At 52.2% G+C, this 23,262-nt stretch overlaps 2 protein-coding genes across 2 annotated transcripts; one reads left to right on the top strand and one right to left on the bottom strand.

Moving 5' to 3' along the window:
• Positions 1-506: 506 nt before the first annotated feature.
• Positions 507-1,522, bottom strand: LOC148051203 (olfactory receptor 14I1-like). Its single transcript, XM_087738307.1, has one exon. The coding sequence runs from the start codon at positions 1,434-1,436 to the stop codon at positions 507-509; it is 930 nt and encodes a 309-aa protein (XP_087594433.1). The 5' UTR covers positions 1,437-1,522.
• A 14,367-nt stretch (positions 1,523-15,889) lies between these two features.
• LOC148051202 (olfactory receptor 14J1-like) lies at positions 15,890-16,819 on the top strand. Its single transcript, XM_087738310.1, has one exon. It carries the CDS (start codon positions 15,890-15,892, stop codon positions 16,817-16,819), a length of 930 nt encoding a protein of 309 aa, XP_087594436.1.
• The last annotated feature ends 6,443 nt before the right edge of the window (positions 16,820-23,262 follow it).

The following is a 23,262-nucleotide window of genomic DNA, read 5'->3' as shown; positions in this document are numbered from 1 at the left end:
TCTCTCCTGACTTTTCCAAAGTATTTTCTAGAGAGTCTGGTACATGCCATCAGTCCTGTCATACAAGAAGCAACGTGGGGAAAAAAATGGGGAGCTGATGGACCATCTCCACTGCAATTGGAAACCCAGAAGAGAAACTTTAAAACCAGAGCTTTTGATTCAGTGGAACCCAGCATTACCCTGAGCTTAACCCCAAAAGCACTGAGAACAAAAGGAGAACAGAAACTTTAAAACACCAATTCCTTGGACATTTTATTGGAATATACTTTGGAGGAAGAGCCCAGCCCTCAGGCACTGCACCCAGGAGATCCCCTTTAATTGAAGAGCTGCTATCTGACAGGCCACATCTAAGACATTGTTGTCAGGCAAAACAGGATCAAGCCTCCACAGAAGGAGGATAAACCCAGAAAATTATCTCTAAGTAGAATTATCATGACAGAAAAAAGCAGACTCGTGGCCTAAGATAAACTCTGGGCAGTGTGCAGAGGAGGGGAGGCAGATTATTCTCAGTGAAACAGCACCCTTTGGATCAGTTTCCATAAGGCATCCTTGAGCTCCTTGTTCCTCATGCTGTAGATGAGGGGGTTCACTGCTGGAGGCACCACCGCGTACACCACTGCCACCACAAAGTCCAGCAAAGGGGAGGAGATGGAGGGGGGCTTCAGGTAGGCAAACATGGCAGTGCTGATAAACGGGGAGACCATGGCCAGGTGAGGGAGGCACATGGAAAAGGCTTTGTGGCGTCCCTGCTGTGAGGGGATCCTCAGCACAGCCCTGAAGATCTGCACATAGGACACCACAATGAAAACAAAACATCCCAAAAAAAGAAAACCACTACCCACAATAAGCCCAACCTCCCTGAGGTAGGAGTGTGAACAGGAGAGCTTGAGGATGTGGGGGATTTCACGGAAGAACTGGTCCACAGCATTGCCTTGGCAGAGGGGGAGTGAAAATGTATTGGCAGTGTGCAGGAGAGCATAGAGGAACCCAGTGCCCCAGGCAGCTGCTGCCATGTGGACAGAAGCTCTGCTGCCCAGGAGGGTCCCGTAGTGCAGGGGTTTGCAGATGGCCACATAGCGGTCATAGGCCATGATGGTGAGGAGACAAAACTCTGCTGACATCAAAAATGCAAACAGAAAGAGTTGGGCAGCACATCCTGCATAGGAGATGGCCCTGGTGTTCCAGAGGGAATTGGCCACGGATTTGGGGACAGTGGTAGAGATGGAGCCCAGGTCAAGAACAGAGAGGTTAAGGAGGAAGAAGTACATGGGGGTGTGGAGGCGGTGGTCGCAGGCGATGGCAGTGATGATGAGGCCGTTGCCCAGGAGGGCAGCCAGGTAGATGCCCAGGAAGAGCCAGAAGTGCAAGAGCTGCAGCTCCCGTGTGTCTGCGAATGCCAGGAGGAGGAAGTGGGTGATGGAGCTGCTGTTGGACATTTGCTGTCTATGGGCATGGGCACTGTAATAGGAGGAAAAGACAGTGACAAATTAGGGAAGACTTCTCTGAGCAAAATCAAAGCCATTTCTCATACATCCTCACCCTGCTACATGCAGACATTTTCCTTTTCAAGGAGACCTTCCTTCAGTTCTGTGGCTGGAGCCCTGGTTGGTGCTGGCTGAATGTGCCGTGAGGAGCAGGGGCTCTACCCACCGGCTGCCGAGAGGTGAGCCCTGCTCTGCAGCAGTGGGTTCATGGGAAGAGTGGGGGCAGGGGCCAGTCCTGGTGTTTGACCTCGTCTCATTGTCCTGGTTTCAGCTGGGATAGAGTTAACTTTCCTCTTGGTAGGCCCTATGGGGCTGTGTTTTGGATTTAGGATGAGAACAATGTCGATGATACACTGATGCTTTGGTTCTTGCTAAGTAGTGCTAAGCTGTTGCTAAAGAGGTGCTAAGTGGCGCACACACTGGTCAAGGAATTTTTAGCTTCCCCTGGTCTGCCAGGTGTGCAAGAAGCTGAGATGGGGCATAGCCGGGGGGGGGGCGCGGGGCGTGCTGACCCAGACTGGCCCAAGGGCTATTCCATACCATGTGACGTCATACTCAGTATATAAGCTGGGGGAAGAAGGAGGAAGGGGGGACATTGGGTATGATGGTGTTTGTCTTCCCAAGTAACCGTTACATGTGATGGAGCCCTGCTTTCCTGGGGCTGGCTGAACACCTGCCTGCCGATGGGAAGTAGTGAATGAATTCCTTGTTTGGCTTTGTTTGCGTGCACGGTTTTTGCTTTGCCTATTTAACTCTTCTACTTTATTTTACTTCAATTATTAAACTGTCCTTATCTCAAATCACCAGTTTTCTCCCTTTTCCCTTCTGATTCTCTCCCCCATCCCACTGGTGGGGAGTGAGCGAGCGGCTGCGTGGTGCTTAGTTGCTGGCTGGGGTTAAACCACGACACTCATGAAACTGCTCCTAGTGCAGAAGGGGCTGTCAGCATCTGCACTCCCAGTGATAAGGAACTGAGGTGGCAGAAGGCAGGTTGAGAGGTTTGGGGTTTTTTACATCTCCTCCTCCCCTCGCACCCAGGGGAGTGTTCTTGGATGTCAGAAAGCCTCAGCATTTCTGCTGCACTCAGGGAGAACAGAGGGAGTCCTGCGAGGCAAGAGGAGTGCCTGTGGCTTAGTGCAGACGAGGAGACCTGGTCTGTGCCTCCATCTGGCTCCCAGCTGCCCTGGGCTTGCCCCTTTCTGAGGTGGAAGGTGATCACACTCCCATATTACCCTGAAAAGCCACCATGCACTGCTGTGAGCAGAAAGATCCACCTCAGACCTCTAAATGTCTCACCCTTTCCTCAGGTCTCAACACCCCACTTCTAGCCAAGGACACACATGGCTCATGTCACAAACCCATCAGCATCTTCTCTGTTGTAGCATCTCTGATCTTCTCCATGGGGGCTTCAGATAACACAAAGGTGCTATACGGCAGGTTTTCATCCTGGAGGGAAGCTCACAGCTTGGAAGGAATCCTCAAAGCAATAGCCAAGTGCCCTAATGATGGCATTTGAGTGAGGGAGATTCAGCTCATTCCCCAGACCCACAGACTTCATTGCCCACAGCCTCACAGGTTGGATGAAAGTTGGGACATGTGTTCCCATGGATACAAATGTATGAAAGGACCCACAAGATGGGCCTGTGGAGGAACAAGGCAAAACACAGTGAGGGTGTGGCTGAGAGAGGCCAGGGCAGAGGCATTGGGGCACTCAGACAGCGTTCCCCTTCCCCAGCTGTGCACACCACCTCCCAGACACCACCATTGCCGGGCAGCTGCTCTCAGCCCCTGTGCTCTGCAGAGGGAACTGGGCCCGTGGCTGCAGAGCTGCACCACGGCTCTGCTGGAGCTCTGGCTGCAGAGGAGGTGATTCACGCCTTGGAGCCCCCAGCCCTGAGGGCAGAGGCTTTGGTGGGTGGGAGAGGAGGCAAGGGGGCTTGCTCAGAGGAAGGCGTCTGCATTGGAGGGCATCACACAGAGTTTTCTGAATTCTCCCTCCCACAACATTTCTGGTTTTACTTTCCTCTCATTCCCAGATCACATCCCTGCTGCCTGCAGATTTTCCTGCTGGGAGGTGTTTCCCTGTCCCATGTCTTTTCCCTGTCAGCAATCACAGACCCCATCCCAACCTCTGTGCACTCACCTTGGCCCTCCAGAAACCTGCCTGTTTGCAGAGCACTGGCTGCGTGCATGTTCCTGTTTGCAGGTGGAAAAAAGGACAGGTCACTAACCCCAATGTGTCCAGCAGAGGTGATGCTGGTGTTGTCCATAGGCAGAGGAGTGACTGAAAACACATCAGGGGACTCCTGGAAGACCTACTGGTCGCTCAAAGTTACAGTTCAGCAGTCTCAGTGACTTGTCAAAATTAAGATCTCCTTTATCATTTGTCACTTCCCGTTCCCCAAAAGCAGTAAATTAAAACACAGACTCAGGAAAGTTCCTTATTGTTGGAATTCTTATCTTGCTCTTCTCCTTGAAACCTCCTCTTGGAAATATTCTGGAAGTGAGCTGAAGCTCTGAGCAGCCCTGACTCATGCAGCACCCTCTCAACAGCAGAAGGACCCTGCCTTGCTGGGGGTCACTCTTTCCACCCACAGCTTCTCCCCATAGCGCCGTTGGGAGCTCCCCGGGCAGGCTGAGTGCTGACCCTGGCAGGCGGCAGAGTCCCTGCCCCAGCACACAGCCCCTGGGGTGCAGGGACCCGGCTCAGAAGGGCAGCCCTGGGCACCCCTGGCTGCACACCCACCTTCACACCCTGCTGCCATCCCTGGGAGAAGGCAGCAGTCATGCCCTGTCCCTCTGATGGTGCAGGAGGGAGTCCCCGCCCTGGAGCACGTCCTCCTCCTCTGCATTAGAGAAACTCCGAGAGTTGTATTTACAGATACCATAAGGTGTGGGGTTTTGCCAGCTTTAGGAAAGCACCCAGCAAAAGGCAGCTGCATTGTCTTGTAGCCAGAGACTTACCATGTAGAGGGCTGTGAAGATTTCTCCCCCAGTGAGCTCTCAGCATCCTCCCACCCCAGGCTGCCTTTCACCTCTCTCTTCCTGGCTTCTCTCCCCTCGCTGCCTGCAGGCAGTGCCCTCAGCCCTGCTGCCCTTTGCAGAGGAGCTGCTCCTGGGCAGAGCTGTCTCTCTGCAGTGCTGCCCACTTGCCAGCAGCTCCCTCCATGCCAGGAGCCCAGCCCAGCTCAGCAGCAGAGGCCCAGCCCAAGGCACCACTTTCTCTGCCCCTCTGGGCTCCCTCCAGGTGTCCCTGGGGCTCCAGGGGAACCTGCTGGGAAACAGGCTGAAGGCATCACTGATGTTCCCTTCCTCAGCTTCTCCCCTGCAGTGTCATTACTCCTATTAGAAGAATAGTTGGGCATGAGAATTACTTTTTTTGTCCCATCCTTAGACAAGACACATGGAAGGTGACCGGGAAGGATCTAATTTCTCCAAGCTGGGAGGACGTGTTCTGTTGAGTGAATTTAGGCATTTCATCCTGGGTCCTTAGACCTGGGGATAGAAAGACATGCAGCTCTCTTTTCCCATGCCATATCTCTGCTTTTGCACACACGGGGTCTTGGACACTTGGTACAAGGTTTCTTATGGCAAATATGAGCTTCCCTGGTGCCGGAGCTGTATTGCTTCAGTCCAAATGTGTGCCAGTGCCCTTCATCCAGGAGCACAGACAGGATGAGTGGGAGTCGTTAATGTCAGAGACAGAGCTGTGATACTGATGGAATAAACTGCCAAGGCATGGTGGCAGAGCTCAGGTCAGCTGCTCTTCAAGGACAGCATCCTCCAAGCTCCGCAAGGGTCCAGATGGAAACTCAGTCTAAACTTGAAAGGCAACTGAAGGGCACCATAAGGAGGCTTTACTGCTTCAGGAACAGTTAAAGAAGAAACAAAGATCCTGTGTGGCCACTGCTGAATTTAATAAGAGCAGGTGGAGATAGGTGTGAGATTCTCGGTGTCCTCTTTGCCTCAGACTTCCCCAGCAAGGTCTCCCAGGCCGTTGTGCCTTGAGGCAGAACTCTGGAGGAGACCAGGCAGCAGTGGATGGGGACCAAGTCAGGGGTCCCTTGAACAATCAATCTTTTACCAGTCTATGGGACAGGAGGGGCAGCATCCCAGGGAGCTGAGCGAGCAGGCCAATGGCACAGCAAGGCCACTCTCCATCATCTTTGATAGGTCACAGACACTCTGGGAACTCCCTGATCACTGGCAGCACCTCTACAATCCATATACCTTTCCAGAATGCCCAAATGATGAGCAGGGAAATGAAAGGCTGTGCCCCAGCTCGGGTCCCCTCGGATGCCGTTTCTGGGTGTCTGAAAGAGAAGGAGACTGGATTTACCCAGGGGAGCTTGTCTCTCACCATCCTCTTTGCTTTCTGTGATGAAAGCACAGGATTGCTGGATGCAGGGAGAGCAGAGATGGTCTTTTACCTGGAAGTCATCAAGGTTTTCAGCATCATCCCTCCAGAAATTTCTTCTGTCCAAGTTAGGACAGTATGGGCTGCATGGGTAGATAAGTAGTTTTGTAAAAAAACAGCTGGAGAGCAGTTGGGCTTGGAGGAGTGTGGTACATGCGTGGTGCTCTGTCCAGAGGCATCTCTCTAGTAGGGTCCTGCAGAGGTCTAGCTTGCAACCTGCCCTGTTTCACATCTTTTGAATGACCTGGAGGATAGGAGACAGTACTTTTTCATAACATTTGTAGAAGACATCCCATTGGGGAGAGCAGGGCAGGGCTGGAGGGCAGGGCTGCCATCCCAAAGGACATAGAAACCTCATGATACCCAGTAAAGATTCAACCAAAATCCTGCTCTTAAAGTGGATGATGGCTCTGATGTCCTAGGAGAGGGACTGGCTACATGGGTAGCAGTTCCACAGGAAAGGGTCTGCTGGTCTTTGGGTTCCATTAGGCAAAAGGGGAGCCATCAGCAAAGATGGCCAACAACAGCCTGGACCGTGTGAGCAGGAGCACAGCCAGGGCAAGTGATTCTCTCCCTCTGCTCAGCACTTGTGACACCACATCCAGAATACTTGCCCAGGTTTTGTTTCCCCACAATGCCAGAGAGACATTGGCAAGCTGGAGGATCCGCAAATTTCAGTGGAGGGCCACAGAGATGGCCCAGGTTGGAGCACTGGTCCTGTTAGGGGAGGCTGAGGGAGTTGGGCTTGTTCACCCTGGAGAATGGAGGGCTTTGCGGAGAGAATGGAAGAGACTTGCATTGCCTACGGTGAGGTTCCCAAGAAGACACTGTGGTACAAGGCAGGAGCACAGGAGGCAATGAGCTGGAACACGAGGGGGTCAGGCTCAAGATAGGGAGAAACTTTTGCAATGTGAGGACAGCCAGACATGGGAAGTTATTTCCCAGATCGTGTGTGCTGCCTCCATCCCTGGAAGTTTCTCATGGATAAAACCATGAGCAACCTGGTGTGACCCTGCTTTGAGGAGGATGTTTTCTACAGATATCTAGCAAGATCCCTACCAGCCTGAATGTCACTGAATGACATTCCTCACAGCTCTGTGTCCTCAACATGAGGGAAAGCCCTCAGGGTCCCTCTGACTGTGGAAATAATTCACATCAGGTACAAGGCAGCAGCACAGGCACCCCAAACAGTCCCGATGCCATCCCTGGCCTCATCTTTAATTTACTGCTTCCCTTCTTCCCCCTCTCAAATTCTTCACTGTTCTCATTCTCACACCTTCCAAAAAGGCCAGCCTGCCCTGGCTGGCTGCGGTGGAGTGCATTGTCTTCAGAGCAGCCCGTAGGGCTCCATGTTTCGGATTTCTGACCAAAACTCTTTTAGCTGTTGCTGAAGAGTGCTTAAACAACAGGAAGGCCTTCTCATGCTGTTTCTCACGCTGCCCTTCCAGTGAGTGGGCTGGGGTTGGACAAGAAGTTGGGAGGGGATGCAGCCAGGACAGCTGACCTCACATGACCAAAGGGATATTCCATCTCATAGGATATCACGCTCAGCAACATAAGATCAGGAAAAGGAATAGGAAAGGGGGACATTTGTGGTTATGACATTTGCCATCCCAAGTCACCGTTACGTGGGATGAAGGCCTTTTTTAATTCCAACCCATGAGTTTTTCTCACTTTTCCCTTTCCAGTTCTCTTCCCCAGGCTGCTGTTGGGGCTAGAGAGCAAGTGACTGGGTGGCTGATTAGTTACTGGCTGAGGTCAACCCACCACACTTGTTAATCCTTTCCACATTGGCCGTGCTTGTCTCCTTTTACATCCTCCTGTGGTGTTTCTGAGATGGTTGCTGAGGTACTTTCTACCTTGGGCAGCAGATCCATGAAACAGGTCACCCCTTACCTAACGTGTAGTGTCCTGCAATTGCTCACGGTGTTATCTTGTCAGAGTGTCGGGCATCTGCACACATAGCATGACATCGGAGCCACTGCCTTGCAGTGTTCCCAAAGAGAAGAGATTCAGCTGAAGCTGAGGGTCTCAACATCAGGCACTCATGGGAGCAGAATTCAATCACTGGCAGCCAGGAAAGTCACCTTTATTCACTTCTTCTCCTCCCAAGACCTGAGCAAGTGATGGGGAGAAAGGAAGAAAGGAGAGGGTTCCTCACTGCTTTTGCAGTCTGCACACAGCTGAATTTTGTCCTACTATCAAAGATTTAATCCAGGTTAGTTTCGCTACCAAGCACGACTTCTTGAAAGTGTTCAGATACCGCGTGCCTCTCTTTTTAAGGAAGAGAGTGTCTAGAAAGGCATCATCCAAAATAAGCAGCTGTCCTACAGACATCTGTGGAGAAGAGGTGAATTTTACTCCTGAAGATTATTAACTAAGGAGTGCAAACCCTCAAATTATCATAAGGGGACTGAGGCACCTACATACTGTTATGGATGTCATAGATCCACACGACACATTATGAGTAAGACCACTTAAAGGAGGCATCTGGAGGGCTGGCTGGTGCTGTCAATGAAGAAAATTAAACAGTATTGGAGAGCAATGAGGTAAGCCAGTGAAGAACTAAATCAAGAGCTTGCTGGAAAGAGCCAAAAGAAACACTGGGTATGGCTGAAAGACACCTCATGCTCTGGGGGTAATGTGCGGAGTTCGGACAGCTTCCCTGGTGACTGCTTCTCTGGACTTGGGTGGGGGTTGTGGCAGGGGCAGGCGACAGGTTGGTGGCAGATTCTGTTTCTTGAATGACAAAGCTGTGGTTTTCTGGAGATGTCCCAATGCATGTGAGATCACAAAAACCATCTGGCTTCATAGACTTGCTATTTAGAAGCCTTACCCTTGTATGTAAGGAGGATGCCAAAGCCAAAGCTCCCATAGGCTTGAGAGTTGCAGGGATGTGTAGGAAAAGCAAAATGAGCTGACAGAGGCTTAGAGGGCCATGCAGAATGAGCCACACTCTGCCTGGAGGCCTGGAACAAGTGGGCACTGCGGAGGTTTGCATCTTGAATGCATGCCTCAGCCTAGCAGATGGGGATTCCCCCTGATGGGGGTGGTTGTGCCGGTCCATCCCCGTAGGTCTCAATGGTGCAGACTCCACTTGAAGACATTCCTATAACCCAATTATGTTGGGATTCATGCAGAACTGCCTATTCAAAATCAAGCATTTGATTCACTTTGCCTCTTTGCTTTGACATCTTTTCACTTTGACGACACTCCCGAAATCTCTCTGATACGCCTCATAAGAATTTAGGACTAAAGGAAAGTTATGTCCAGGCTTGGCTCCTTGTGGTGCTTTGTGTGGCAATGAGCCCTCTGGTGCCGAGTTCCTGAACTGCAGCTCCTGAAAGACTGACCAAGCCTCCAGAGAAGTAAAAGCAGCACAGGTGAAGGTTTTGGAGGGTGTTAGCAGGCCCTGCTGAAGGCCATCACTGAAGAGACCATGCAGGGAATGAGCAGACAAGGTTCCTGTCCCTGGGGCTGGTGAAGCAGGGAGTCGCAGGCCCTTGGGACAGGAGGACATTTCAATGTGAGATGTTTTCACACTGTGAAAGCCCTTGATGTGCTTCACCAAGCAGGATGGCCAAGGCCTGACCCCCATGCCCTGCAGAAGGGGCTCCTTTCCCTCTTGTGATGCTCTGGGCTCTGCCTGGGGTCATTGTGATGTGGGAGTGTGTGATGGCAGGCACAGGCCAGTGGTAGGACACCTGCCAGGCTCTATGCAAGGTGGGTGAGGAGGAGGCAACGAAGCGCTGGAGCTGTAAGGACCTCATGTCCTCTCGTGGGTCTCAGTGGAAGAGACAGAAGCCATAGCTGAATGGACAAGGGTCCCAGTTCTGTTGGGGTGTCAAAGCCCCACCAAGGCCCTTGGCCATCCCCACCACAGCTACACTGACCTCTGCCTGTGCCTGCTTCCTTGCTTCCAGCACCAAGCTCTGTGTTTCTGAGCATTTGCCAATGCCTCTGACTTCCCCACAACCCATCCCGCTTCTTCCAAAGCCTTGCTAGTGCTGCTTTCTCACCCAAGAGTTCCAAGCCCCAGACATGCTAGAATCCTCTGTTTAGCTCCCCATCCCAGCACTCAACTGCCCATCCTCCTTCTGCTGCTGCCTCCAAATCAAGACTCGACCTATTTCACTTCAGCATGACAGCCCCCGACATGTCAAGTCTTCTTCCTGCCTTCAATGCACTCATTGCTGCACCTGCACTGCTCTCCCCCTGCATGCCCATGTGTCTCACCCACCCTTCCTCTTCCCCTGCAGTGGTGGGACCTCACCCCAGGAGGGCTGTGCATCCTCCAGGCTCAGGGAGGTTTCCTGACACCCACCCAAGTGTGCGGAGTGAAGGAGGGGAGGAGAGCCAGGTCAGCTCATGGGGCACGACTGAGCACAGACACCCCAAGCAGTGGGCGTTCCCCATCGGTCAGGCTGAGCCATGCACATGCAATGGAAATGTCTGTAGTATCCCTGATTTGCATAGGAGGGGCCTTCCGTCCTGCCATCTTCCCAGGACAATCGTCTTCTTCCTCCTCCACACACAGAAATCCTCTTCTTTCCATTGCTGGATTCAGACAGGGTTTTAAGGATTTGCTGACACCATCAGCCACCCCTCTCCTTTCTCACTGACATCCCCTGACCTCTCTCCCAGACCTACACATGACCAACCACTGCTGCTCAGGGCCACTCACTCTTCAGAAGAGGTGTTCAGCATTTTGGATCTTCCTGGTGCTTATCATCTTCCTCGCTGCCTCCAGAGCTAGTGGAGCTAGCTAGCTTTCTGGACCATGACAGGGCTTTTTCACCATCTCTTAGGAGGAAGTTGCCTCCCTTTTTTTTTTTTTTTAAAAAAAAATAAGTACTGCTGCTTTTAGGGAAATCACAGAAACACCTGATGGATAATTGATGCATCACCCGCAGAAGACTCACCAGGTTTGCATCTCAAGAAATGGGATTCCAGAGGCCAAGGGAAGGATGGTCTGCGCACTGTCATGGCATTTGGAAAACTGAAACGTGCTCTCTTCTCCCTGTCTCCTGGACACCTAAAGAGGACTCACACTTCTCTGCACTTCAAGTTCAGGTGTTCCTGGGAATCTCAGGAGGCATGGCATACCGATTCCTGGGTTCAAGGAGCTGGTCAAATCCCTCTTGTCTCTTTCTGCAATGATGGCTTCAATGCCAGGCTCATTTGTAGACTCTGTACGTGGATGCTGACATTCCTTGAGCAACTGGCTCTGAAAGGATTAACACTGTAGGCTGTTATTTTTTGGACGGTATAAGTATAGTGGAAGAGAAGAAGTTGGCGTTGGGCAAATGAAAAGGGAAGCAAAAGATGTGGTCAGGGCTGTTTGGGGACACCTGTGAAGCAGCCCTGAACCTGATGTGAATGACTTCTGGGGCCAGGGTGAACCTGAGAGCTCTCCTGAATTGGAAAACATGAAGGGGAAGGAGGGACAGCATCATTCAGGCTGGAAGGGACCTCGGGAGGTGTCTGGACCAACCTCCTGCTCAAAGCAGGCTCAGACAGAGTACTCAGGCCTTTATCCAAACACATCTTGGTCCCATTCCAGGACAGAGCCAGTGCACGCTCCCTGAGAAACAGCTTCCAGCACTTGACTCTCCTTATGCTAGAATAATTTCTTTCTCTCTCTAGCCTGACCCTCTCTTCTTTCGGCGCATTGCCTCTTGTCCTTGTGTCACAGACATGAGCCTGACTCCGTCTTCCTGGGAACTACTGCATGATTCCCACAAGATCCTCTCTACTCCTGTCTGAACAAGACCAGCTCTCTAAGCCTCTTCTCCCAGTACAAGTTCTCCCACCCCACTGACCTTTGTGGCCCTCCACTGACCTGGCTCCAGTTTGCCCAGGTTTCCGTGGAATTATGGGATGGAAATAGGAAAATATTCTGGCTATGGTTTGAAAAGTGCTCAGCAGACTGGCTATTGGCCTTCTTTCCTGATTACTCCTCTTTCGCCTAATGGAACCCAAGGACCACCAAACCCTTTCCACAGAGCTGCTGCCCACCTGGGCAGTCCCTGGACAATGTCATTGCATGGGCTTAGTCGACCTCAAGGGCATAACTTATTGCCTATCCTGACGTTCCTATTGGCCCATCACTCCAGCTTGTCTTTGTCCTTTACGATTGCAACCCTGCCCTCCAGTGCAGTGTCTGCTCTCCTCAGTGTGGTGTCTTCTATAAATGTTATGAAAAAGCACTCTCTCGTCTCCTCTAGGTCATTAAAAACATGTTAAACAGGGCAGGTGGCAGCACAGACCCCGGCAGGACCGTACTATCTAGATGCCTCCAGGCAGAGGAGTTGACTCTGACATATTGACTACGTCCCTCTGAGCCCGACCATCCATCTGGTTATTTACCCATCTACTTATCCAGCCAGGCAGACCAGAATATCATGATTTGGGCATGAGAATATTGTTGGGGGGTAATGTTGAAAACTTGACTGACTTCCAGGTTAAAAGACAACCACTGCTCTCCCCGCATCCAGCAATCCTGTCCTTTCAGCACAGAAAGGAAAGGGGATGGCGAGAGACAAGCTCCCCTGGGTAAACCCAGTCCTCTTCTCTTTCAGACACCCAGAAATGGGATCCGAGTGAACACGATCTGGGGCACAGCCTTTTGCTCCTCTGCACATCCTTTAAGCATTTTGAAAGGTGCGTGCAATGTTTAGGTGTTGTGAGTCATCAGGGAGTAGGCACAGTCTCCATGACCTTTGAAAGATGATGGAGAGTGGCCTGGCTGTGCCATTGGCCTGCTCACTCAGCTCCCTGCCATGCTGCCCCTCCTGTCCCATAGACTGGGAAGGATGGAGTTTGCTCAAGTGATCCCTGACTTGATCCCCATCCACTGCTGGTTGATCTCCTCCAGAGTCCTGCCCTGAGTCGCAGAGGCCTGGGAGACCTTGCTGGGGAAGACTGAGGCAAAGAGGACACACAGAACCTCACATCTATCTACACCTGCTCTTGCTAAATTCAGCAGTGGCCACACAGGATCTTTGTTTCTTCTTTAACTGTTCCTGAGCAGTAAACCCTCCTTATGGTGCCCTTCAGTTGCCTTTCAGGTTTAGACTGAGTTTTGATCTGGACCCTTGCGGAGCTTGGAGGATGCTGTCCTTGAAGAGATGTCACAGCTCTGTCTGCTCAGGCACAGCTCCAGCTCCTCCTGCCTGTGCCCCTGGCTGAGGGCACTGCTGTTCATTTGGGCTGAACACTGCAGCTGTGGGACCAGGCCAGCTCTGACTTGCTGTAAGGTACCCTGGTACCAAGGGTCCAAGACCCCATGTGTGCAAAGGCTTTTCTTCGGAGCAGAGACATGGCATGGGCAAAAGAGAGCTGCATGTCTTCCTAGCCCCAGGTCTAAAGACCCAGCATGAAATGCCTGTTACATTGAACTGAGGATAAGTCCCCAGCTTGAAGAAATATCATCTTTCCTTGTCACCTTCCTGGGTGTCCTGCCTAATGATGGGACAAAAAGAAGGGGATTCTCACGCCAAGTCTTTTCCTGATAGGAGAAATGATACTGCTGAAAGTGACTCTGATGGAAGTAAGGGTCTCTCCGCAGCTGAGGGAGGGAACATCAGTGATGCCTTCAGCCTGTTTCACAGCAGGTTCCCCTGCAGCCCCAGGGACACCTGGAGGGAGCCCAGAGGGGCAGAGAAAGTGGTGCCTTGGGCTGGGCCTCTGCTGCTGAGCTGGGCTGGGCTCCTGGCATGGAGGGAGCTGCTGGCAAGTGGGCAGCACTGCAGAGAGACAGCTCTGCCCAGGAGCAGCTCCTCTGCAAAGGGCAGCAGGGCTGAGGGCACTGCCTGCAAGTGCTGAGAGGAGAGGAGTGAGGCAGGTAGACTGTAAGGCAGTGTGGAGTGGGAGGATGCTGAGAGCTCACTGCGTGGGAGAGATCTTCACAGCCCTCTACATGGTAAGTCCCTGGGTGCAGGACAATGTAACTGGTGTTCCTGGAGGGATATCCAAAGGCTGCTACATCCCACAGCCTATGGGATTTTCAGGAGGACTTTCACAGTTTCTGTAATGTAGAGGAGGAGGACGTGCTGCAGAGGAGGACTTCCCTGCTGCAAGGTCAGAAAGAAAAGGCAATACAGCTGCCACCTTCTGGAGTTCTGAAGACGGCGTGCAGCTGTGGGTGCCCAGGGCTGTCCTTCAGAGCAGGGTCACTGCACCTCAGTGGGCTGTGCACCAGGGCAGGGACTCTGCTGCCTGCCCGGGCCAGCACTCGGACTGCCCACGGAGCTCCCTACAGAGCTGCAGGAAGAAGCTGTTTGTGGGAGCAGGGCAGGATCCTTCTGCTGCCCAGAGTGTGCAGCACGGGTCAGGACTGCTCAGACTTCTGCATCATCCAGAGGACATTTGCAGAGGGTCATTTTAAAGAGGGATATCAAGGTAGGGGATTGCCTGAAAGGGAAGAAATCTGTACTTTGAGTTTATCCACTCTAGGTTGGCCGGGTGGGCAGTGGGAGATGGGAATTTATTTCTCTGCCCTGGAGTAGGCAATGAGACTCCAGTTCTCTTTAGGACCTCTCCGAGCTGCTCCTTAGCCCCTGCACAAACAGAGATGCCCCGGGCAGTGCCCTGTGCCAGGAGGTGCCTGCAGGGCGGAGCTGAGCACACAGCAGGTGGGATGGGATCTTTGAGCATGAAAAGGGAGGAGATGTGGGGATTCAGGCATCTTCCTGCCATCCCCTGCACTGCAGATACTTTCCCTGGAGCAACTCCCTGGTCTCCTCACTCACACAGCAGAGCCTCTGAACTTAATGGCATGGAGACATGCTCATGATTTACCTTCCCAATCAGCCTGACCACCAAAGAGAGTTAAAACACAAGGGTCTCTCTCTGTCTCCCTCTCCTGCCTCCCTTGGCAGGGCTCCTTTGGCATGTTCTCCTCTTCTCCCTGCCACCCTTCTTCTCACTATTACACTCACTGGTGTGGGGGGTGAGGATTCAAGTGCAGCTCAGACACCAACGCTGCGTGTGCTGTCATGCACATATGGCCATGGAGGAAAAGCATCCAGCTCGCACCCTGTTCACCTGTGGGGCTCTGGGTACTGCAGTGCGTGCGGCTGGCACGGATCTCACCCTCCCTTCAGGACGTAACAAATTCAGCAGAACTGACTCTGTCCTTGGGAGGTCCTGCTGGGCTGCAGGCTGCCCTCCTGTAGCGCACAGCTCTCCCAGGGCATCTCTGTGCTTTGCAGGAGCCCCATGGAGAAGACACCTCAGTGCTAAGGCCATTGAAATGCTGCTGGGTGGCTGCATGTGGGCAGCTGTCATGAGCCCTCTGTGTCCCTGGTTGGGAGGACAGAGCTGAGATCCTCCTCAGGTGCGATGAGATGGGGTGAGGGGTTTGCAGATGTGCACTTGCAAACTGGATTCCTCTGCTCCCAGCACTGGCCTCTTTCTTTTGGGGGGAACACCTGAGTGCGATAGTCCTCCAGCTGGAAGAGCTGCCAGCAGAGGGCAGCTGAGAGCAGGGCTGATGCACAGAGCGGCTGTCCTCACTCTGCACTAAGGGACAGTCCCTGTGCCCAAGCTCAGCACCCACAAGGTTTCCCTTGCAGTGCAGCAGAAATGCCAGGCATTGCTGCATTCCAACCACTGCTCAGCTGTGCTGGGGCAACTAGAGCAGAAGGCACAACCCAAACTGCCCACAGCTCTGCTCTGCAGTCAGGTGAATTGGGAGTGACAATGCTGAAAAGCTCTTTGATATCAGGATTGGATTTAATCTGAGATCACCCCGAGTTCCTATTTACCTACTGGTGTAGGGCAGGACTGAGTCCTGTAGCGCCTGCTGCTCCCTGGGGCACCCTCAGCCAGCACCAACCAGAGCTCACCAAAGCTGTTCCTGAAAAGAGAAAGGCTCTTTGGGGGCTTCCTATAAGAATGTGAATAGATTTTCCTGAAAGCAGTCAGCCCTAACTTCTCCCTTCCTTTACCTCGTTGAAGAGATCCCCATGCGCAGAGGGCCAAAATGTCCAACAGCAGCTCCATCACCCACTTCCTCCTCCTGGCATTCGCAGACACACGGGAGCTGCAGCTCTTGCACTTCTGGCTCTTCCTGGGCATCTACCTGGCTGCCCTCCTGGGCAATGGCCTCATCATCACTGCCATAGTCTGCGACCACCGCCTCCACACCCCCATGTACTTCTTCCTCCTTAACCTCTCTGTTCTCGACCTGGGCTCAGTCTCCACCACTGTTCCCAAATCCATGGCCAATTTCCTCTGGGACACCAGGGCCATCACCTACATGGGATGTGCTGCCCAGCTCTTTCTGTTTGTATTTCTTATTTCAGCAGAGTATTGGGTTCACACCATCACAGCCTATGACCGCTACGTTGCCATCTGCAAACCCCTGCAGTACGGGACCCTCCTGGGCAGCAGAGCTTGTGTCCACATGGCAGCAGCTGCCTGGGCCACTGGGTTTCTCAGTACTCTGCTGCACATGGCCAATACATTTTCACTCCCCCTCTGCCACGGCAATGCTGTGGACCAGTTCTTCTGTGAAATCCCCCATATCCTCAAGCTCTCCTGCTCAGATGCCTACCTCAGGGAGGTTGGGCTTCTTGTGGGTAGTGTCTTTGTACACTTTGTGTGTTTTGTTTTCATTGTGGTGTCCTATGTGCAGATCTTCAGGGCTGTGCTGAGGATCCCCTCTGAGCAGGGACACCACAAAGCCTTTTCCACGTGCCTCCCTCACCTGGCCGTGGTTTCCCTTTTTCTCAGCACTGCCATGTTTGCCTACCTAAAGCCCCCCTCCATCTCCTCCCCATCCCTGGACCTGGTGGTGGCAGTGCTGTACTCGGTGGTGCCTCCAGCAGTGAACCCCCTCATCTACAGCATGAGGAACCAGGAAATCAAGGATGCCTTGTGGAAAGTGATCCAATGGGTGCTGTTTCACTGAGAATAACCCTCCTCCCCTCCTCTGCATGTTTCCCAGAGTTTATCTTATGCCACAATTCTGCTTTTTTCTCTTGTGATAATTCTACTTAGAGATAATTTGCTGGGTTTATATTCCTGCTGTGGGGGTTTGATCCTGTTGTGTCTGACCCTTGCACAACACTCTGTCACATGTGTCCCATCAAACTGTACCTCTTCAATAAATGGGATCCTCCTGGATGAGGTGCGTGAACGCTGGGCTCTTCCTCTAAAGTTCTTTCCAAGAAAATGTCCAAGGAACTGGTCTTTTAAAGTTTCCGGTCTCCTTGTGTTCTGAGTGGTTTTGGGGTTAAGCTCATGGTAACTTTGGGTTCCACTGGACCAAGTGTTCTGGATTTAAAGGCTCTCTTCTTAGTGTCCAATGGCAGGGGAGATGGTCCATCAGCTCCCCATTATCTCCTCAGGTTGCTTCATGTATGACAGGACTGATGGCATGTACCAGACTCTGGAAATGAATTTGGAAGTGTGAGGAGAGGATGGGGACTCACCATGTGCCTTGGCGTTGGAATGAATGGAGACTCAGAAGGTGAAACACCCTCAGAGGTGAAGCCCCACAAAAGTAAAGCACTAAATTCATGTCTCCATGAAGAAGGCCTCTGCAGTGCTATGGGAGTCAGTGGGGACTCAGCAGACACAGGGAAGGAAGACTGGAGAGCTGCAGGAGCTGCCTGAGGACCCCCAGGGCCAGGACTCTGGTGCTGTCCTGGGGAGTGGGGCTGGTGGGAGCAGAGGAGGGGGAAAATTCAGTTGGGCTTGGCGATCACCTACAAGATGAATTCAGGAGAGCCAGAGAGTGCCTAGCCTCTGTTTCCTCATGCCCTTGTGGCCAGCACGAGATCCGGGGCTGATGGGGAGCCTGAACCCTGCTGTCTGCCCCCCAGCAGCTGCTGTGGCCTTCAGAGGGGCTGGGGCTGTGGGGTGAGTGCCCAGAGCTCTGCAGCAGCCTGCGCTGGGCAGTGCCATGGAGCCAGCCCAGGCTGGGCTGCTCTGCTGGGCTGGGCTGGGCTGGGAAGAGGGCAGGGGAGGTGGGGAGAGGTGGGGAGGGTCTGGGCTGGGCTGGAAAGAGCCCGGGAGAGAAAACCACCAGTGCAGAGCTAAGGTGTGTGAGTGTGCAGGGTAGGGGCAGTTCAGCACTCCCAGTGCTGAGCCAGGTGTCATGGTGAAGGAAGCAAGGCATCCAAGGTGCAGAAGAGAGGGTCCTGGTCCACGCCATGTTTCCAGGATACCCCGGGGAAGCTGCCCCAGGAAATTGTCCCAGACCAGTCCCACCCACTGGCCATACACCCCAGGCCTGAGGAGGGACCTTTGCTGCATGGTCACCCCCATCCTCCTCTGGGGCTCAGTCATACCCAACTCCACTGCCATTAGTAATCAAAAGGGAACCATTTTCCTACTGGCAGCCATTACACACCAAGTCCCACAGCTCTTGCCACAGCTGGACTCTCAGCCAAGCCTCTTCTCAGACAGCTCCAGCTCAATCAGGTGCTTGTCTCGAAAAATTTTGAAAATCTCCATTGACTGAGATCTCCCCAGCTGGCCTGGGTCCTTGCTCTGGCGTTTGGCTCTGAGGGACTTCTGATAAACCCATCTCTCTCAGCTTCTCCTTGTCCATTATCTGCTCCAGGCCCCAGCCATCCTTCCGGCCTCTGCAGGACTTGCTTCAGTCTGTCAGGATCTTCCTTGTGCTGCTGAGCCCCAGGCTGCACACAGCAGTCCTGCTGTGGTGGTCCCGTAGTGGGTTCGCCTTGGCCAGCAGCCAGACACCCACCCAGCTGCTCACTCACACCCCTAGCTCAAAAGGACAAAGGGAGAAAATAAGATGGACTAGCTCATGCGTCAAGATAAAGACAGGGAGATCACTTACTCATTACTGTCATGGGCAAAGAAGAGTTGACTTGGGGAAGATCAAGTGAATTTATTGCCAATTAGAAGAGATTCGGATAGAGAGAAAGCATAGCAAAAATATTCAAGACCATTTCCTCACCCCACTCCTTCTTCCCAGGCTCAAATTACTCCATTGCTCCCAATTCTCCTACCCACCCCAACCCCAAGAGGAGCTGGAGGGATGGTGAATGGGGCTTTCGGTCAGCACAGAACATCCCTGCCACTCCTTCCTCCTCACACTGCTCCCCTGCTCCAGCGTGGGCCCTCCCCACAGGATCCCACTGTGTTTGCCATCAAGACTATGTGCTGTTCATTTCTTTCCGTCTCACTTTTCTCCTTCACACTCACAGAATGACAGAGATGTTGAGATTGGAAGGGACCTCTGGAGTTCATCAAGTGCAACTCCCCAGCTGAGACGCGGTCAGCTAGAGCAGGTTGCTCGGGACCTTGTCTAGGTGGGTCTGGAATACCTCCATGGATGGAGGCTCCTCAGCCTCTCTGGGCAACCTGTTCCAGTATTTGACCACCCTGACAGTGAAAAAGTGTTATCTTGGGTTCAGAGGGAATGTCATGTGTTTTTATCTGTGTTCATCACCCTTTGTCTTGTCAGTAGGAACTACTGAGAAGAATTTGGCTCCCTTGTCCTCATTCCTTCCTTCAGGTATTTATGCACATTCATAATACCCCCCCAAGCAATTTTTTCTCCTGGGAAATTAGTGAAAAAATTATTTTTTTTCCTAATTTTTTCCAGAGTGCTGAATACGGGATAGACATGGACCTGTTGGAGCTGGTCTAGGGAGGGCCACAAAAATGATCAGAGGGATGGAACCCCTCTGCTATGAGGAAAGGCTGAGAGAGTTGGGGTTGTTCAGACTGGGCAAGAGAGGCTCTGGGAAGGCCTTCTTGGTGCCTTTCAGTAATTAAAGGGGCCTTAGAAGCAAGATGGGGACAGACTTTTTAGCGGGGCCTGTAGTGATAGGACAAGGGGTAATGGTTTCAAACTAAAGGAGGGGAGATTCAGACTAGATATAAGAACTTTTTTATGATGAGGGCAGTGAAACACTGGCACAGGTTGCCCAGAGAGGTGGTAGATGCCCCATGCCTGGAACCATTCAGGGTCAGGTTGGACAGGGCTCTGAGCAACCTGATCTAGTTGAAGATGGCCCTGCTCACTGCAGGATGACCTTTAATAGTCCCTTCCAACCCAAACCATTCTATGATTCTTTCTATGATTCTATGATAACTAAGTACGGTGCTGGGATATCTTAGGTGACTGAGAAGCATTAGCTTTGAAAAGCAGCTGGAGGTGTTGCTTGGGGATTCACAACTTTGGTAAATCCCTGCAAAACCACAGCTTTGTGTTCGAAGCAAAAGGCAGGGAGGACAAAAAGACATTTGTAAAGCCTAGGTACACAGTGAGGTGGGGAATCTGGGGGGTGGCCAAAGTCTGCAGGAGAACTGCTGCAGGCATGGGACAGCATGGCAGAGCCCATGGTGGGAAGATTGCAGGCCTTGGTGGGGCTGGGAATTCCCCAACACAACCAAGGTCTCTCTCCTCTCAGCTCTCAATATTGTCACTGCCACCAAGAGCCACACGGGGACACCATTTCCTTACAGCCCCATGGCCTCGGTGCTTCCTCATCCCCCCATGAAGTTCAGGCACTCCTAGGGTTGTCCTGCACTCGTCATCGCACACCCACACATCACACTGCTGCATCAAGAGCCCTGAGCAACACATGAGGAAAAGGATCTCCCTTCCCAGGTGCCAGGGATCAGAGCTTGCCCATCCTTCTGGATGAAACCCATCAAGGGCTGACGTGGCAGCAGAGCCACCTGCCCATTGCCTTTGTCACCTGGAACCAGTGCTGACCTCTTGCCAGTTTAAGGCAGCCCCCAGGGAGGGGTACCTCCACCCGTGCTTCCCTTCATGGCTTCAGCTGTGATGGCCCTCAGGGGGCCCACTGACACCCTCAGAGTCCTGAAGATTTTAATCACATTTTAAAGGCTTCTTCAGCGGCTTGTTCAATCTCCTTTCGGTAGCTGCAGTTCAGGAACTTGGCAGCAGAGGGCTCATGGAAATGCAGATACCCTAACATGCCATGGCGCTCTGCAGTTTTCTTTAACGCCTCCCTTCTTGTGTGGTTCACTAAGGAGAGTTCAGGAGTAGAGTCTAAATGAGAAGATGTCAAAAAGAAATAACATTTTAAAAAGATTTGTGCATTTTCATTATTTTTCTGCTTACAGAATAAACAATATAGACAATCTCCAAGTCATACTGATCCCGAGTGTCTCATGATGAAGTATGAACATGTGGGAAAAGCAAGACCCTTTCTGTCAGACACTCTAGAGACACTCTTCATCCCACCCACCCCACCCCAGCCTGCCATTTCTCTCACCGGTCACCTGAAACTCACATCACTCATGTTAAAATCAAAGCTTTTCCACTCAGGCTGGAGCTGAATGTCTCAGCATCAGTTTTCCTTCTGCTTTCCTTGGAGAAGTGGCTGCACAGAGACACAGCATTTCTCTTAGTTAACAAGAACAAAAACAAAAAAAGGAAGAGTGGTTCAGTGAAGAATAAAAACCATTCGTCAGGTGTCCATGAAGTCCACGTTGCCTCCACTAAATCCCACTTGTTCTTTGGAGGGGAAAATGTGCAGTGAGATTAGTAGGAAAGGACAGAGAGAAAGGCAATGAAGGAGCTGGCTACAGAGAGAGTCAGGAGACAGGAGCAGCAAGCTTTCAACTGCCTGAAGCTCCAAGCAGCACCTGGGTACTTGGGAGGGGTCTGAGGGAATGGAGAGTAACGGGAAGAAGAAAACCAGATGGACACTCAAAAAGGCATCTGTGCAGACAATCTGCTGGAGAAGATGACTTGAGAAAGGGTCAGTTGAATCAGGACATGTGGGAATAGCTAGAAGATTAGTGAGATTCAGTACACTCCATACTGCACAGAACAGTGGTCAAGCAAGTGCCAGGAAGATCAAGGTTTCTTCTCCCAAGAGCCATTAGCATCCTGGAGAGTTTCATGATGGCAGCACAGGAAAACATTCTCTCTCTATGAAAACTATTCAAACATTTCAGCCAATGAAAATGTTCCCGTACTACATAAATGTTGAGAAAGTTGCCTCATCTTTGCAGGCCGAGCTCAGTTCCTGACCACAAGCCTCCAGTGCCACTTCAGGAGGTCACTGATACACTCACCTGGGACTGGGAGTGACCACAAGGGGCCACGGGAGACCTGGACCCTCCAATGGACACTGCAGATGGAGGGTGACACCAGGCATCTGTGCTCCTGTAACTCAACCCACCCTGGTTTCCAAAATTGTTCTTAAAAAAACCCAAAAAACCCACTCCTACTTCTAAATTCCTCCTTCTGAAGTGAGTCTCTGCACCCTCCTCCTCTCTGCTTCCATTACCTGTGGAGCTTCCTCATGAGTTCCCTCTTCACCCAAGCTGGTCTTGTCAGCTGTGTACTCACTGCTGCTCTTTGTGGGTGATTCTCTCGTTAAAGACAAGCTGTACTGAGTTGTGCTGCCCTTCACTGCTGCCCACAGGATCCCCACTAAAAGCCCCCTGAACAGGCCAAAGTCTTCCCCTCTGAGGTCTGACCCCTACACTCTGCTCCTTTCCCTCCTCAGGCTGCTCAAGAGCTGGGACCCCCCTATTACATGGCCACTACAGTGTAGGATGACCCTGGTTTTCAGGTCCCTGACAACTCTTCATGGTTTGCAAGGACCTGATCCAGGTGAGCATCATCTCTGTTGGTCCAGCTGGTGGCTTTGCAAAGAAATTGCTCCAACAGCCTCCAGAAACCTATTGGTCTGTTTTCACAGTGCTGTGTTCCCCCTCCAATGAATGTCAGGGTCATTAAGGTCCCCAGAAAGAGCCCCATGTCACTGATCTGGAGGCTTCCTTGACGTGCTTAAGTAAGAGCTTGTCTACCTCCTCCCCTTGATCACCAGTTCTTTATCTCCCACCACAATGTCGCCCTAACTGGCCTCTGCTCCGATCCTCACCCACAAGGGCTCACCCAACCTGTTGACTTTCCCAGCAAGGAGCTCCATACATCCAAGCAACTCCTTCACACAGAAAGTATTCCTCTTCTGATGCTCCCAGCCTGTGCCTCATGAAGAACCTTTATCCATCCATTGCAGCACGCCAGCTGTGGGAGGTGTCCCACTGTGCCTCAGAAGTCACAGCTTGTGACAGACCTCGGGGCTCCAGCTCCTCCTGCCTGTTCCCACGTCAGAGGAGAGTGTTGCAAATCTGGGCTGCAGCCCCCAAGTTGTGGCTCCAGGCCAACCTCAGCCTTGTCATGCTGAACAGGGACACCAAGCACCCAAGAGCCCATGTACGCAAAAGCTTTGCTGCATGGCAGAGACATGCTGGAGCGGATGGCAGACAGCATTGTAAGAAAGACATGAGGTGCCCTAAAAGAGAGCAATGCCTGCTGTCCCCAAGGTCCGAGAGAAACAGGGCTGGGCTGGGCAGCCCTGGCAGGAGAGGGCATTGCTGTCTGCG

This window comes from Nipponia nippon, unplaced genomic scaffold, assembly GCF_047370975.1.
Source record: "Nipponia nippon isolate SJK-2023a ecotype South Korea unplaced genomic scaffold, ASM4737097v1 scaffold_64, whole genome shotgun sequence".
In the NCBI taxonomy this organism is placed as follows: Eukaryota; Metazoa; Chordata; class Aves; order Pelecaniformes; family Threskiornithidae; genus Nipponia; species Nipponia nippon.
This window is presented reverse-complemented; position numbering and strand designations above follow the sequence as displayed.

Excerpts from the sequence above, each read along its gene's own strand:
- LOC148051203 (XM_087738307.1), bottom strand. The coding sequence starts at position 1,436 with ATGTCCAACAGCAGCTCCATCACCCACTTCCTCCTCCTGGCATTCGCA.
- LOC148051202 (XM_087738310.1), top strand. The coding sequence starts at position 15,890 with ATGTCCAACAGCAGCTCCATCACCCACTTCCTCCTCCTGGCATTCGCA.